Genomic DNA, 15,290 nt, shown 5'->3' on the forward strand with positions numbered 1-15,290 from the left:
ATGGCGTCTAGCAGAATTGGAACATGAGCACAAAATTAGACAAGTGACATGTGTGATCTTGTTATTCCATCATCTTGTCCAGTCTGTATAACTGCTGGTGTTGTACAAGTTAAACATCATAATAGAAAGATCAGATGATGATGTCTTGTGTAATTTAGAATGAAACTGTGCAGTTAGTTCTTATATTGTGGTGAATGTATTTTACTCACCAGGAAAGGCGCACAGACCCAGGTGAAGGTGGACATTGCACCCAGATAGGCAGCCTTCTTTAAGACCTGCAATTCACTTTCACGGATATCTGACACCTTGTCCTTGAAGGTCAATTCCCAGGCGTACAGCTTCAGCACTTTTATGCCATTCAGCATCTCATTCATCAGCTTAATGCGATCATCCTTACTCTTCATCTGAGCCACCTGCTCAACACACATGAGCAAAATATTTAACACAACAAATGTAAGCCCCACAGTGAAACAAACTGACAGATGGTTATTTCTGGATCCTGGTTAGAAGTGGCTGTTGATAAAGCTGGACACTGTGATACCTCCCAGTAAAGCCAAAGCCCATTTATCTTACATCAACTGTGAAGTCCCACCTGGTAGGTTTTGGTTTTCATGGCGATAACAGCATTAATCGGAACCATAAGAATCATCACAGTCACTCCAGCCAGCACTGATGGACCCAGGGTCTGTACAGAAAGAGATAAAAACACTTTCTTATTCAGCTGGCACATGCTGACTTAAAGATTTATCGAACATACAGAAAATGTCAAATTTTATGTGAAATACAGCAAAGTCAAATACTCATATGCATACATAGTAACATAATGCTGTGCGGTATTTTCCCGTGACCTTCAAATTAGAAGTTGAGTTGAGAGCCTACTCTTAGTTTGGCCAAGTCAAACCTTTTGACATGGAAATACAACAAAACTAATAATAAAATAAAAAAACATGATACCCAAAATATCAACTGGCACCACCTCGTTGACATTATTGGGCCATTTTGTGTCAAAAACATTTCAGCTGTACAATCACATTTACCATTGCTCAAGAATAATTAAGGGAACACTTAACATCAGATCTTGATGAGTGAATTACAATGTTTAACTTGTTGAGAACAAAATGTCCTTACCATGATCAATGGAAACCAAAATAAACCCATTGAGCTGGATTCAAAACCACACCCAACATCAAAGTCAATAATTTAAATCACAGGCCAACTCATAATGTGACTTAGTAGTGTGTATGGCCTCTGTGTGCCTATACGTACTCCTGACAACATCTGGGCATGCTCCTGATGAGTCAGCAGATGGTGTCCTGGGGGATCTCCAACCAAACCTGGATCAGGGCATCGGTGAGCTCCTGGACAGTCTATGGCTCTGCTTGGCAGCGTTGAATACACCGATAAATAACGTCCCATAGGTGCTCAATTGGATTTAGGTTAGGGAAACTTGAGGGCCAGTTAATGGCACCAATGCCTTCATCATCTAGGGACTGCCTACACACTTTGGCCACATGAGGTTGGGCATTGTACTGCACCAGGAGGAACCCAGCCTAAAGTCTGACAATCACTCTGGGGATTTAATCCTGGTACCTAACAGCAGTCAGGGTACCGTTGGCTATGACTATGAAGTAGGTCTGGGCGACCCTCCAAGGATATACTGTGAGTAACAGACACACATCCAGTCCCACAGTCAAGTTTTTTTTACATTTACATATATATTCAGTAGGCCTAGCCATTTTAACAGTTAACCAAGTGTGATTATTCAGAATTAACATTAAAGATATCAACCTGGCATACTTTAACTGTGACCTGTAAGACTTTTTATGTAAGATATGTAAGATTCAAACTACACTTGGAATTCTTGTGTGCAGGGTTTCTCATTATAGATATCTGCAATTCAATTCAATTATTATCATTATTTATTTATTATTAATATCTTTAATTCCAGTTGTAGAATGTAATTCTGGCTAGTCATATTTCAAGTTCATGATATCTACAACACCACTCTGACTAGTTAGTTTAAGGACCCTGAACTGAGCCGAATTAAAGATATGTTGAACTTAAATTATGACTGGTCAGAATTAATTGTAGGTATCTGAAACTGGATTTATAGTCTTATAATATAAATATAAATCACTGATTCTTCAGAAGTGGGACAAAACAGGATCCAATGTGATCCGATGTTAGCGGTTCCTGGTTCACTTGTGTTATCTATGTCTGACTGAAAATCCAGAGTTTCTGAAGGAGTAGGAAGTGATCAGATCTAAGTCTTTGGTTTGGCTTTGAGCCTGGGACACGGGTTCTCCTCGAGAATCGATTTGACAATGGAGCTAAGCAGTAGGCTTTTGCAGCCAGCAAATCCCGGAGTAGTTTATTGTCTTGGATCTGGTAGAGGTCAGAGATCCTAGTTTCTAGTCAGTTGTTTGTAGGAGAAGAAATACAAAGATATGGTTTCACTTGACCAGTGCAGCAGTATCTCTGAATAAGCTAAAATCTGGGTGTCTGTCAATTAAAATTACTTAAAGGTGCAGTGTGTAGAATTTTGTGATATCTAGTGTTGAAGTTGCATGTTGCAGCTGAACACCCCTCACCTCACCCTCTCCTTCCAAACATGAAAATAACCTTTGGTAGCTTCAGTTGTCACAAAAACTCAAAAGGTGTTTAGTTTGTTCAGTCTGGATTAATGTAAAAAACATGACGGCCTCCGTAGAGAGGGTCCCCTCCATGTAAATATAAAGTATTTAAATATAAAGGGCCTTTTCTGGGTTAAATAAAACTATAATTCATACAATTTAGATGAAATGAACTAGTGAAAACATCATGAGGATTATTCTACATTAAATCTCTGCCAATAGATCCCTTTCACCTAAATCTTACACACTGGACCTTTAATCCAGTCAAAACAGATGGTGAAAACAAGCAGGATCCTATGAGTGTAACATAAAAGTCAATTTAGGAGAGCCTCACAGTCAGACTTTTCAGCAGGCAGCATACTCTCTGAAATGTTTCTCATATAATGTTAAAGCTATTTTAACAGTATTCTTCCCGCAGGAAATAATTGCTAACACAATTTCTCTGCAGCCATGTCAGTAGTATACAGGAAAGTTATCAAAACTTCATTCACACACTAGTTGATGGCTTTGTAAGTACAGCAGCCACATTGCGAGCAACCATTGAAATTGTCACCCCTCTCAAAAAGAAGGTAGTAAACCTATCAAGATCATTTTCACCTAGCCTGGGAAGACAGTCTAAAAAGAAAGACCTCCAACTGCCAGGGGAAAAAAGTCACCACCTCTTCCCCATGAATAGCACAGATACAATGTCCAGTACAGAAACGTTAGACCCACCAGATTTATATTTAGATTACTAGTCTCTCCCTCTAAACTAGGCCTACTTTACTAGCAGCCCCCCGGGCTGGATATGGCCTGCAAGACTGCCTGCAAATCAGCCTAGCTTGATATGAAAAAATAAAACTAAGAGACATGCTTCTAATACACTTTGGGACATCTAACCCAGAGCCATTGAGTTTCAGGGTTGTCTCAATCAGACCTGAATGATAAGACTTTATGTTATGCACCAGTGTTGGCTCCTGCAAGCCACTCGTTACTTGCACACTGGGCTGGCAGCCCAGAGACACAGCAAAACTTCTCTCTCAAAGCAGAAGCACCATAAAGTTTAATATGAAAACTGCCAAATCCTAAGCGAATAGAATGAAAAGTATTTACTTTGCCAGCCGCAATGAGCAATATACCAGTGTGATTATTGTCAACTTTTCGTAGAGTGGAGCTGCTGGCAAAGGCAGGGAAGCTTTTGGAAATTCAAAAAGCAGCGTTTATGTCTATCGCTGTTGTCATGACCCAGCTCCCAGGGCATGACAAATACAGAGGTGGATACAATGGATGACAGTAGTTTCAAGTATTTATTATAAATTAAACAACTAAGTATTAATGATAAAGGTGTAGTGTGTATGTCATCTAAATCTAAACTCTGTGCACACACAAAACGCCAGTCATAACAGACTTTATAGCAAACCTTCACTGAGGTATTACGAGACTTCAGCATTCCTATTAAAGTACTGCTGTTTTCTCGTGACCCATTTTCCATGAATCCTGAGGCAGACTTCTGTGTACAAGCAAAAGAGGCAACGTCTTGCATTGATGAGAGTACCCTTAAGATGGACATGCTTGATGTCCAGTCTTCATTTGCTTTGAAACAGCACTTGCAATTTGAGGGTGCTGTAACCTTTTGATCGAACCATGTTCTATCTGCTGTAAGCACCTTATGTTTGCTTGCTTGATAATATCATGAGTCGGCCCATTTTTTCTGAACATTTGAGCCTGTAAACATTTTCAAGTAGAGCCCTAAATTAAAATTATTAACCCCAAAAATAGTCATAATAGGTCCAATTTAAGTTTTTTTTTTCTTTTTTTCTTCACAACACAGGAACAGCACTGTTACCAATGACCTATTCATGACCTCAGATAATGGACATTTCGTAATACCTGCTGGATCTTATTGCGCTGTTTGGCACCATAGATCATAAGATTCTGACTGGAACAACATGTAGGGATAAAAAGACCTGAATGAGGCTGGATTAGTACTTATCAGATAGATACAATGGATTTGTTTGCATTTACCAACATAAATGAACAATATGTTTAACTAGACTTCCAATGGCATTTATGGATGGCAGTAGTATATTCTGCAACATGCACCTTACAGTTAATTTAATATGGTCCGTCAATGCTTTCACAGTACTATTGCAGTGCCCACTCTAAACATACCTGTTTGGAATTGGCTGTATACTTGGCCTATTGTAATACTGGTGGCCGCTTTCTTTCTGAAACTGTAAGCGTTTTTAGAATATTGTCTTGTGGTTGTTGTTGGTTTTGATCCCACTGTCAACAGAAATGGCAGAGTGCATGTTGTAGGACTAGCATACAGCCAGTGAGTTGGCAAAAGAAAGATTCAAGTATATCCCGGTCCAGGCAACATGTGGCAAATGAAAGCTAGTTAGTAGTACCATTTTCACAGCTTTTCCTCTGGCTATTGGGCTGGATAGAAACCAGAGTTTCCCAAGACTCCTAATAGTATCAGTTATTGTCTCGTTGTCCTGTTGGAGCAAAATTGATTGCTTAAGTCTAATATAATTTGTGCCCTCATGATCAATAGTATTACGGACAGTTGGATGGGTGTCAGTAAGAACATGAGTACCATGTTGGCGCCAGTCCAGACTTACGAAACTCCATTTGGAATTTTCACAAACCGTACAATGGAGTTCCCAACTAAAAGAAACTCTGTTTCCCCATCTGCACAGCTTCCACAGTAGACAGAGAGGTTTACAAGAGCTGCATCAAGGCTGACAGTATTCCTTGTAAGACTTTTCCACAGGTGTGCCATCTACAGGCACAGCAGAATGCAGGCTGGCGACCAGTGACTGCACTCCAGCTGATGCCTCACACTGGCCCATTTTGCTATGGGCTCTCCAGAATAGTAAGTCGGACATTGGGCTCTGTTTACCGCTGGAGAAAGTCATTGAAGGTCACAGTAGTTCAGATTTAATACTGGAAATCTCAGACACAGATACCATGGGCTCACCCTATTAAAAAGTGACCAGCTATGGCTAGCCAAGCCTCCCTAAAAAATACAAACCCAGGTAAACTAGCATCTTGTTATCACTCACTCACAAATGAAACACCAGTCGATGGTTTATATTTTTTATCCATGATCTTGTGGCAACAGCCAGAGACGAGCCAGTTCTTTTCAATATCTTCTCCTGTCTCTCTGCTCATATTCCCTCTTATCTGGCAGGTCTGCAGCTGCCTCTTAAACCTGAGAAGTAATCAGCAAACACCCCTCAGCTGCGCCTTTTACTCTCTGACTAATAAGGTTCTCTCAGAGCCACCTCTATGCCGTGTGTGTGTGTGTGTGTGTGTGTGTGTGTGTGTGTGTGTGTGTGTGTGTGTGTACCTGCCAGAGGAAGTAGAGGGCCAGCACCACCTGCAGGGGGGCAGACCATATCATGTTGATGTAAGTGATGAGGTCCATGAAGCGCTGAGCATCCACTGACATCAGGTTGACGATCTCTCCCACTGTGGAGGAGCGTCGTGCTGCGCTGCTTAAAATCAAAGCCTAAAAGAGCAGGTTCATGTCAGCACAAGTCCATAAAAAAGGTGGGACTCTAACAAAACTCATGTACTTCACTGCTAGTAATTTAGTCTATTTATTCTGTTTCAACTCTAAAATTACTCAAAGTAGCATTGAGTAGCCTGTACCTTCCTGTAGACAGCTCCAATGATGGCAGTGCGCAAACGCATGCCTGAGACAAAGCAGACGTGAAAGTACTTCTGGAGGATGAGCGACTGCACAGAAGTACATATAAAGAGCAGAGCGGTGTAGAAGTAGCCCTGCCATGAGGGGGCACTGGGGTTGGTAACGAAGTGAATCAGCAGCCTGCATGGGATTGAGCGAAGGACGTCAACATTATGGACACGCTTAAAACAATTTTATGCACTTACTGTATCTTAAAATAACAAATAATCTTAGATGTTAACTTGAATAGGCATAATCGTATCCCTTTCATTCCCACTTAGCTCCAATGGCTGATAATTAGTGTCACCAATTGACTATCCGAGCAAGTGTGAAATATGGTCACAAGCTTCCTATCTGTTCATGATTAATGGAGCTTAATAATGGCCAGGAAATTGTCCCAGAATATTATGAGGTCACAGTGAAGCTAACCTTTAGGATATAAAAAATGAATGAATTTGGTTTGACATAATTACAAATAAAAACTGAACAGGCAGGTCAACAGAGGAACACAACCCCATATCTTATCAGCAGTTAGCTTTGTATAGGGTGTTAGCTTTGTCATAGGGAAAAAGAGAGGCAGACATTGCTTCATGTAAGAACAGAGGGAGAGAGAACAGGTTTCTCCATATCATACATTTTCACAATTGCTATCCACTCTCCCTTTGTTGGTGGTTCCTTGTCTACCATTTCTTGTTTGGATCATGAGCTTTGACATCTGACAACCAAAATCACATCCAACTGCACATTCAGACCAAATGAAAAGAAATGCCCTCAAGGTGTTCTGAGATAAAGCAACCCAGCAATAAGATATATCTTAAATTTCTCACCGGAGGATCTCAGGCCCGACAAACATGAGGATATCCTGAATGAGCTTATAAAGGCAGGAGATGAGGAAGTAGGGACCAAATGTTCGACACAATACCCAGAATAGGGAGGGCTCTTTAGTTTTCTGGGTGTTTTTTACAATCAAGATTTCGGACTCTTGCACAGCTCCTCCCTCTTTGTCCTCGCTGTGTGGAACCTGTTTGGTGGAGTACAGCGTTTTCTGCTCTGCACTGCGAAGAAAAAAAAAGGAGGGGAAAAATGTTTTGAACTCCACGATAACTTTCTATTAAAATACTGCCATCATTCATTTTTTGTCCATTTCATTCAAGGGATTTTTACAGTTGAGTCTGAAAAGATGCAAATGTGATTACATCAAAAGTTAACATGAAAAAGAAAAGCCTTCACAATAAGTTGGCCAGCAGTTCTGCAATATTCATTTTCTATTTCTTTGCAGACAAAACCATGTGATTATTAGAAAGCTAAATTAACTACTTTCCAACAGACTTCAAGCACAAAACAATCTTTACATTATATAAAGTGCTTTTAAATAACAGTAGAAAAAAGACCACTTTGAGCAGTCAAGACAGATTCCTAAAATTGATCTAAGGGCCCATATCACACACCTATTGGGATTTCATTTGAGGTATTGGTACCCCCAAGATGATATATCAGTGCTTTAAAGTCGAAAAAACAGCTGCAGTGTGTGTCTGGCGCTGCAGACAGCACAGGCTGTTTTTGCCTGCGTTATTAATTATTTACGAGGCCCTCCTCTGATTGGTTGTCTGCACTCTGAGTGACACGCGAGTTGCGTTGTTATGTTTGGATACACCTGTAGAACACCAGCCACACATTCACAGTCGGAAACAACAGGATGTTTCTGAACGGTAAGTCACACTGTCTCGTGTTTGTATACGTTTTTGAAGGACAGTCAGCCAATGTAGGAGTGAGTAGGGAGTTTCAGTATAGTTACAGTCCCGAGTTAGAGTACGGAGTAACGCTACATCACTGCTGCAGGTAGTAATAGTTTACTCAGTTCCTAATAATGTTTGGATTGAAAGCTCAGTTCATGTAACAAAATGCTTATTTAGAAAACACTGTATTGATATGATACCAGTTGCTTTAGTGTTGTCATTGTCTTAGCTAACTGAAAAAAAAGGTTGCTGAAGAATATATTCTGCAGATGCAGATTTTATCAGGGTAACAATGCTGAAAATTTCTGTTCATGTTCTTGTGATTCCCTGCTGTACTGCAACTGACCTTTTGACCCTCTGGCACTCCGTGTTCCAGCAGTGCACCAAGTGCGGAACCACTCTTTGAGAGCAGTCCTCAGGATTTAGAGACCACAGGTTCTTCTCCTCTAGAGGCTGCTTGTAGCCAGCCACCATCATCCTGGTAAAGACAAAATGGGGGGGGAAGAGGACAGAAGCATTGCATTTAACCGATGAACCACCAGATCCTTATTTCCTCCCTTCAGGATCTTGGTGTTTCAGGCTCTGCACTCTCCCTGCTCTCATCCTTCCTCACAGACTGTATCTACCAGGTACCTTGGAAAAGATCTGTGTCAGAACCTTGTCCACTCACTACTGCTTTTTTCTCTGTACACCAACTCTCTTGGATCTGTCATTCACTCACACGGCTTTTCCTTCCACAGCTACGCAGATGACACCCAACTAATTCTCTCTTTTGCCCAATCTGAAACACAGGTAGCAGCAGGAATCTCTGCCTAACTGACTGACGTCTCTCAGTGGATGTCCACATGCCACCTGAAAATCACTCTTGATAAGACAGAGTTACTTTTCCTTCCAGGAAAAGACTCTCCCACCCATGACCTTACAATCACCATCAACAACTCTGTTGTAGCCCCCACCCAGAATGCAATTAACCTGAGTGTGACACTTGTCAAGTCTCCCTTATCACCAACATTGCTGCAACAACCCACTCATGTAGATACATGCTGCACAATATCATATATATATATATATAATACACTTATTGTAAGTCCGAAATGTAAAAGCATTCAACCCTAGTGATACAACATACAGCATTCATAAGTTCATCAAGACATTAAAATAAGTGGACAATGAGTGATTTCAGAAAAAGAAGAAAGCACACGTGAGAACACAGCCACTGAACTCAAGCAAATTACCTTGTTAGACTGAACCAAGTAAGCAAAAGTTATTCTGTATTGTGTGTGTGTGTGTGTGTGTTGATAGAATAAGCAGGGTACGCCCCTGTATTGCTTTTCATTTCTTTGCTCACCTGGTGATCCACCAAAAGCTGATTCTGGAGAGGAAAGAAGCTCCACGCTCAGGGCATGGGTTCTGAAGAAAACAAATACTGTGTTACACCCAGATCTTGAAGAGGCACAGTTATTTCAGTATATATAGTGGGTTGGCTGATGAGCAACTACAAGGACAGAAAAATCACTGTGGCCACAAGCTTCATTATTTCCCGAGATACAGTGATCCTGACACGGCTGTCAACTAACATGGTTATCCATTCACATTATAAACGCCTAACCTTCCGCTGGAATCTTAAAACACAGTATAAATGACCTTGTTTCGAGGCGAATATTAATGTCGGGGCTTGCAGACACCTGGATGACACCACAGGAGCAGTATGGAGGCATGTTATGTTTTATCACATCAGAAGGACACCACTAACTTCAATTGTACTGGATTCTGCTCTAACAAGGTTTACCCCTGAAAGTCCACAAGTGTTTTGTGGACTCAAAACCCTTCAACCACCCCTCATTAGGCATAGCAGTAAGTAGATAATGAGTGAATTATCTTTTCTTGTTGAACTATCCCTCTAAATTCATCAACCCCCACCATATTGCACACACTCATGGATATCAGTCCCCGAAATAAGCCTGATTTTTTATGTTTAGATCCATGCATTATTCTCTAGGAAAATGATAAAGATGTTAAAAACCTGCCTCTCACAATTCTGATGAAAATGTTTGTTCTCAGACCCATTCACTCCACCAGGTTTTTGTGGTGACTTGCCCAGTAGTTTTTGTGTAATGCTGCTAAGTAACAGACAATCAAACACACACAGGTGAAAACATAACTTCTTGGCGGAGGTAATAATTTTCTCCCCAAAAAAAAAAATACAGCAAAGGACAGAAGTCAGAATCATGTCCATTCTTCCATTTGTTTGTTCTAATGTTAAAATAAAATCTATTTGTTGCGAAATCCTATTAATAGCTAATGGTTCAATGTTGAAAACGCTATTGAAAACATCCTTTTATTACAGGTCAAATTCTATTTGGAGAGAAACCTTACTTGAATGGTGCACAGCACTGTGTTTTCTCTATACTTAGCTTCTGTTGTAAACAGCTAAGTTGGTTTAAAAGAAAAGCCTTGTGTAGTTGGATTTGTCTTTTCCTAACTCCTTGCAGATTGTTGGTGTCTCTCCTTGACCTCATGATACCTCATTTTCCATCTGGGTCAAAAATAGTGTTTAGGACGTATTTTTGTTTTGTTTTACTTTTTGACAACAGCATCTGTCCTGAAGCAAGTGTGAAATACTGTAATCCGCTCAGCTTTTAATATAAGAGAGTTTCCAGAGGCACAGTAGCCACTTTAAAGCAAGTTCATATTTTAACCAGGTCTAAATCACTGAGTAGATATATAAACATTTTTAAGTTTTGGAGATTGCAGTTATTTTGACTTTGTGTGAGGGAGAGGAGAGTGAAAGAATGATATAGATGTACAGCGTGAGGTGACCTTACCGAGTCTTTTACAATCTGGGAGAAGAGGGGTGGCTGGTCACTCAGGCAGGACAGGAACAGAGCAACCAGTAGCAAAGCATAGTAACTATAGAAGGTGGTGTACCGCCACAAACACACTGACCGTTGCTAAAATCAAAAACAGATCAAGCTTTTAACCCACAGAACATGATAGTGATATTAAAATTCTTGGTTCATCTGCCATAATATTGCCGGGACTTACTAATCATATCAAACCAGTAATACATTCAGAGATTTATTATCAATGGTGTTACTATATTTACTTCGGCCTTAATCGTTCTTGACTGACCTGGTCCAGGGCCTGGAGGATTTTAGACCTGAAGGTGACTGTGGCACAGAGCAGTGCCAGCAGCCAGTAGATCAGCAACACTCCAGATGACTGCACCCCTTTAATCCGTTCATACTGGATTAATAATGAGGCCAGCAACTGGAACACATACACATTTAAACATAAGAATGGACATAATCACTTAAAACAAACACCTATATTACACCAAAATTTCATGTGGTGTCATAAAGAGAGCGCTCGCATTTATTGCTGACCACAGTAAAGCTGCATTCTTCCAGTTTTGTTTGCAGCTGCTTCTGCTTCTTCACAACCTCAAGATGTTTAAAGGGGACATATACAATTTTCACTGGGTTTTTTTACATTTATTTGGGTCTTTGGGGTGGCTACCAATGCAGACAAATGTGAATATTACCACAGCTCCCCCTAATCATTCCAAAAATAGCTGTCTATCTGTGGAACACATTTCTCAAGAACCAGTCATCGTATTGGCTTCACACATTTGTATTGTTAAGAAAGTACAGGTTTGAATTTAGTGTGATTTGGACACATAGGTTCAATATTACTAAAATGGCTGGAATGTATCAATGTAAGTTGCGTTGTTGATCCTGTTCATGGCAATCAATGGCAATGACAACTCATTATCCCCTTCAGGGCTCTGTGTAATGAGTTGAGCTTCATCAAACTCTGAATAAAAAGGTGAACAGCACTTTGTGCAGCAGTGGTGGCACCGAGTACCGCAGCCTGTCTTTACTTGCCAGGGCTCAGTGACAGCAGGTCCCTGTTGCTACTTCTAGTACAAGTTACTTCAATTGTATTGGATTTGGCTGCAACCCCTGAGACTCCTAAAGAGTTTTTTGGACTTAAACACTTCACCCACTCCTCCATCTGCATATTGGCGAGTAGAGTGAATTTTTCTTTTTCGGTGAACTATTTCTATAAAAGCACTGCCTGAAAATTTCATAATTTGCAGCCAATTAATAGTCAGTTTAATTTAATTAAGAGCTGCGGGAGCATTCATTTTATCATTTCATTTAGAGCATTCATTTTATTTATTCCTTATATCTAGATGCCTTGTTTGATGCGAGTACAGGGGGGTTTCAATTATCAGGTTTACCAGATTTATGAAATGTTCTCATGGATTCCATCCTCTTACCAACTGGATAAATCTGGAGAGGATATACTATTCAAATGTGTATCCAGTTTGTCTGTAAGGATCATATCTCTAGGTGACAGTGGGTGTGGATTGTTTAACTACAATTCATTATACCAGCTGATTTCTGCCTCTATCGTTGTTAATTGTTGATGATGCTTCTGTGAAAAGCAGGCTGAGATTAGTCAGAAAATATATTTTGTTTGTTTTCTAGTTATAGTAGGCCTACAATTAAAGGTCCAGTGTGTAAGATTTAGGTGAAAGGGAACTATTGGAAGAAATTTAATGTAGAATGATCCTCATGATGTTTTCACTAGTTCATTTCATCTACATTTCAACATTCTCCCAGCACAACAGAGGGGAGGGATGAGCAGTGGCCCATTAGCATTTAAAGGAATATGCAGTCTGAACAGGGCACTTCACAGATTGAAAGCTTGAAAAGAGCTTTGCGATGCTTCATCCTTTTGGTATTTTGACCAAAGTATATCACATATATTTAATTAAGACCCCCAAAAAATGGCAAATTGTGGAAATGGGGCATGATATGTCTCCTTTAAGGGTTTCATGTCTTATAAGAGAGCAATCTTATACTAAGTACACTTTTTTATTTCCAAAACTACACACATGCTATTTAAAATTCTCCTTATATCATTTAATCTTAATTTCCTTAAAACTATAATTTAAAAAAGAACATTCCAATTCCAGATCATTACAAAAGAAGACACCCGTCAACAAAAAATTTGAAAAACGAACTAACCATGGTGAAGCCGAGTATAGTTGGACTGACTATGTGGTAGGTTGCAGGGACACCGCCATGACTTCTTTCCCAGAATGAATAGAAAACATCTGACCAGCAGATTATCCACAGTAAAGAACCAACAGCCTGAGGAGAGAAGTACAGCTCAGTTTTCTGACATGACACAACCAATCTCTTTTACTTTTGTAAATCAAAAACCCCCCCATTCACAGTCCCTTCACTTAAGCTGCTTTCAGACATGCACTGAACCCCAGAGAATCTCCAGACATTCTCCAGATGGGCCGTATGTTAGAACGCAAATGTCAGAGTGGCAGGAGGTTCCTCTGCACCACCCCTCACCTGAACACTGCAGAGACTTCTGTGTTGTTGTGAACGCTTTCGAAAGGAAAACATTTTCAAAGTAATTTGTTCCAACATTCTCCGGAGTTCATATCTGAAAACGGCCTCAGTGATTATTCAGCAGTGTAAAAGTGAGAAATGAGCCATGGGCTGAACATGTCTAGCTCTCTTTCATGTGCTTCTCATCTATTTTTGAAAATGTTCATGTGTATTGCTGATCACTATATATGTCTTCTTGGAGACTGTCTTAAAATGTGGGAAGTTATTTTCATATTTAAATCATATCACATCTGCCCTCTCTATATGACACTGACTTTTGATTTCCTTTTATAAGGTGTAACTGACAGAGTAGATTAACAGTGAGAGTACAAGTATTAAAATAATAACAGTACACATAACAATATGGGATTTGTTTTTTTTTGAAAAATGTCTACTTAAAATAATCAAGGTTCACAGCACTCACAGTTTTAGCTTTGTTGAGGTAATTCATACATATGTAGCCACAGTCGTGGCTGCGGAGGTAGATGAGATAGATGGGGGCACATATCCAGAGGTAGAGGCATGGCAGCCACACAAGGACAGTGTTCTGGAAACACTGGGTGAGATCTGGATTTTGAGTGTACCAGGTATGGTTCCAATCCTGGTACAGGCAAGAAAAAGAGACAATAGGGAACAAAATGTTTTTATGTTATTAAAAGAAAGTAACTGGTCTGTTTTCATATAGCACTTTTCTAGTGTCGATGACAACTCAAAGCGCTTTACATTACAGTATTTGCTATTCACCCTTTCACACGTGCAGCACTTTCTCCATCACAACTCAATCACACAATGACGGCACAATGACGGCACAGCCCTCAGGGGCAATGTTGCGTTCAGTTAGCCCAAAGGGACACTAAGGAGCACGGAATTATTATTTTCATTCATACAGGCATAAAATGTGACCACATAAGTAAGGTGAGTAAATTACTTTATTGTCCTATCAAAGAATCATCTACAAAATAGTCAGACAAATTGGGCAGCTGATATGCAGCCATACACTGTCAAGAACACAGACTTTCAACACATGAGCTGGAACATGAAAATCACAGTACTCGCTGGGACTGTCGCAACGTGAAGCTAAAAAACTGCTAATGTGAATACAAATACAACACAGTTCAACACCTGATCTTCTAAACACTGCACCTTAATGATATTTAAATGTTTTGGGAAGTAAGCCTATGCTGTACATTTCTAAAGTTACGCTGTCAGCTGCTAATATGTTCATGTGTATAATATATAGTTTCAAATTGATGAAAATTAAAAAGTTTTAAATTGTATGAACACTGCAATCTAATGGATATTTATTGACTTCTATATACAGTTGCACCCTACTCAACAAGCAGTGCTGCACTGCAGATAGCTGTTGAGAGGTGCTACCGGAAGCGCTGCAAGCGGAAGTAGCGAGGCTATCGCTTACACCGCGCGTGCAAACGTGAACACGGCTCCAGAGGAGGATATCAGAGGACGTTTAGGCTAAAAACGTGGTGTAAATGAGGCTGTTTTGAGTCGAATTTGAATGTCGGGGCTTATGGACACTTGGATGACACCACAGGAGCAGTATCGTAGCTCTGTCGTGCTTCACACAAACTGATGCTCACGTTTATTTTAATCATTAATTGACGATTTCAGATCATGACTCAAGGGGGGGCTAATATGTGTCTGCCCTGATCCTGAAGCAGCGCCCGTGATAAATGTGCAGGGGCGGCCCCAAATAATCTAAAACCAAGTCAACAGAGTTTTCCCTTTGGCCATCTGTGTCCCTGTCTGGTTCCGGCACTTCTCTCATCTCAACTCAAGATTATGTTTTACTTTTTAATAGGCTGTT

The 15,290-nt window shown here is 40.2% G+C and overlaps 1 protein-coding gene across 3 annotated transcripts in view; it reads right to left on the reverse strand.

The window, feature by feature from the left end:
• abcc1 (ATP binding cassette subfamily C member 1 (ABCC1 blood group)) overlaps window positions 1-15,290 on the reverse strand; it is a 50,838-nt gene that overhangs the window by 34,262 nt on the left and 1,286 nt on the right. For all 3 annotated transcript variants that reach the window (XR_011241051.1, XM_020102964.2, XM_020102963.2), the window contains exons 2-12: window positions 13,890-14,066; window positions 13,088-13,213; window positions 11,181-11,318; window positions 10,874-10,999; window positions 9,397-9,458; window positions 8,395-8,526; window positions 7,140-7,367; window positions 6,276-6,453; window positions 5,971-6,132; window positions 593-685; window positions 210-413 (exon numbers count right to left, since the gene is read on the reverse strand). Coding sequence is in view for 2 of the 3 variants with exons in the window: in XM_020102964.2 (XP_019958523.2) it covers window positions 210-413; window positions 593-685; window positions 5,971-6,132; window positions 6,276-6,453; window positions 7,140-7,367; window positions 8,395-8,526; window positions 9,397-9,458; window positions 10,874-10,999; window positions 11,181-11,318; window positions 13,088-13,213; window positions 13,890-14,066 (1,626 nt within the window). In the remaining variant the exon portion in view is untranslated. The remainder of the gene's footprint in view (window positions 1-209; window positions 414-592; window positions 686-5,970; window positions 6,133-6,275; window positions 6,454-7,139; window positions 7,368-8,394; window positions 8,527-9,396; window positions 9,459-10,873; window positions 11,000-11,180; window positions 11,319-13,087; window positions 13,214-13,889; window positions 14,067-15,290) is intronic.

The sequence above is a fragment of the Paralichthys olivaceus genome, chromosome 5 (assembly GCF_024713975.1).
Source record: "Paralichthys olivaceus isolate ysfri-2021 chromosome 5, ASM2471397v2, whole genome shotgun sequence".
NCBI lineage: Eukaryota > Metazoa > Chordata > Actinopteri > Pleuronectiformes > Paralichthyidae > Paralichthys > Paralichthys olivaceus.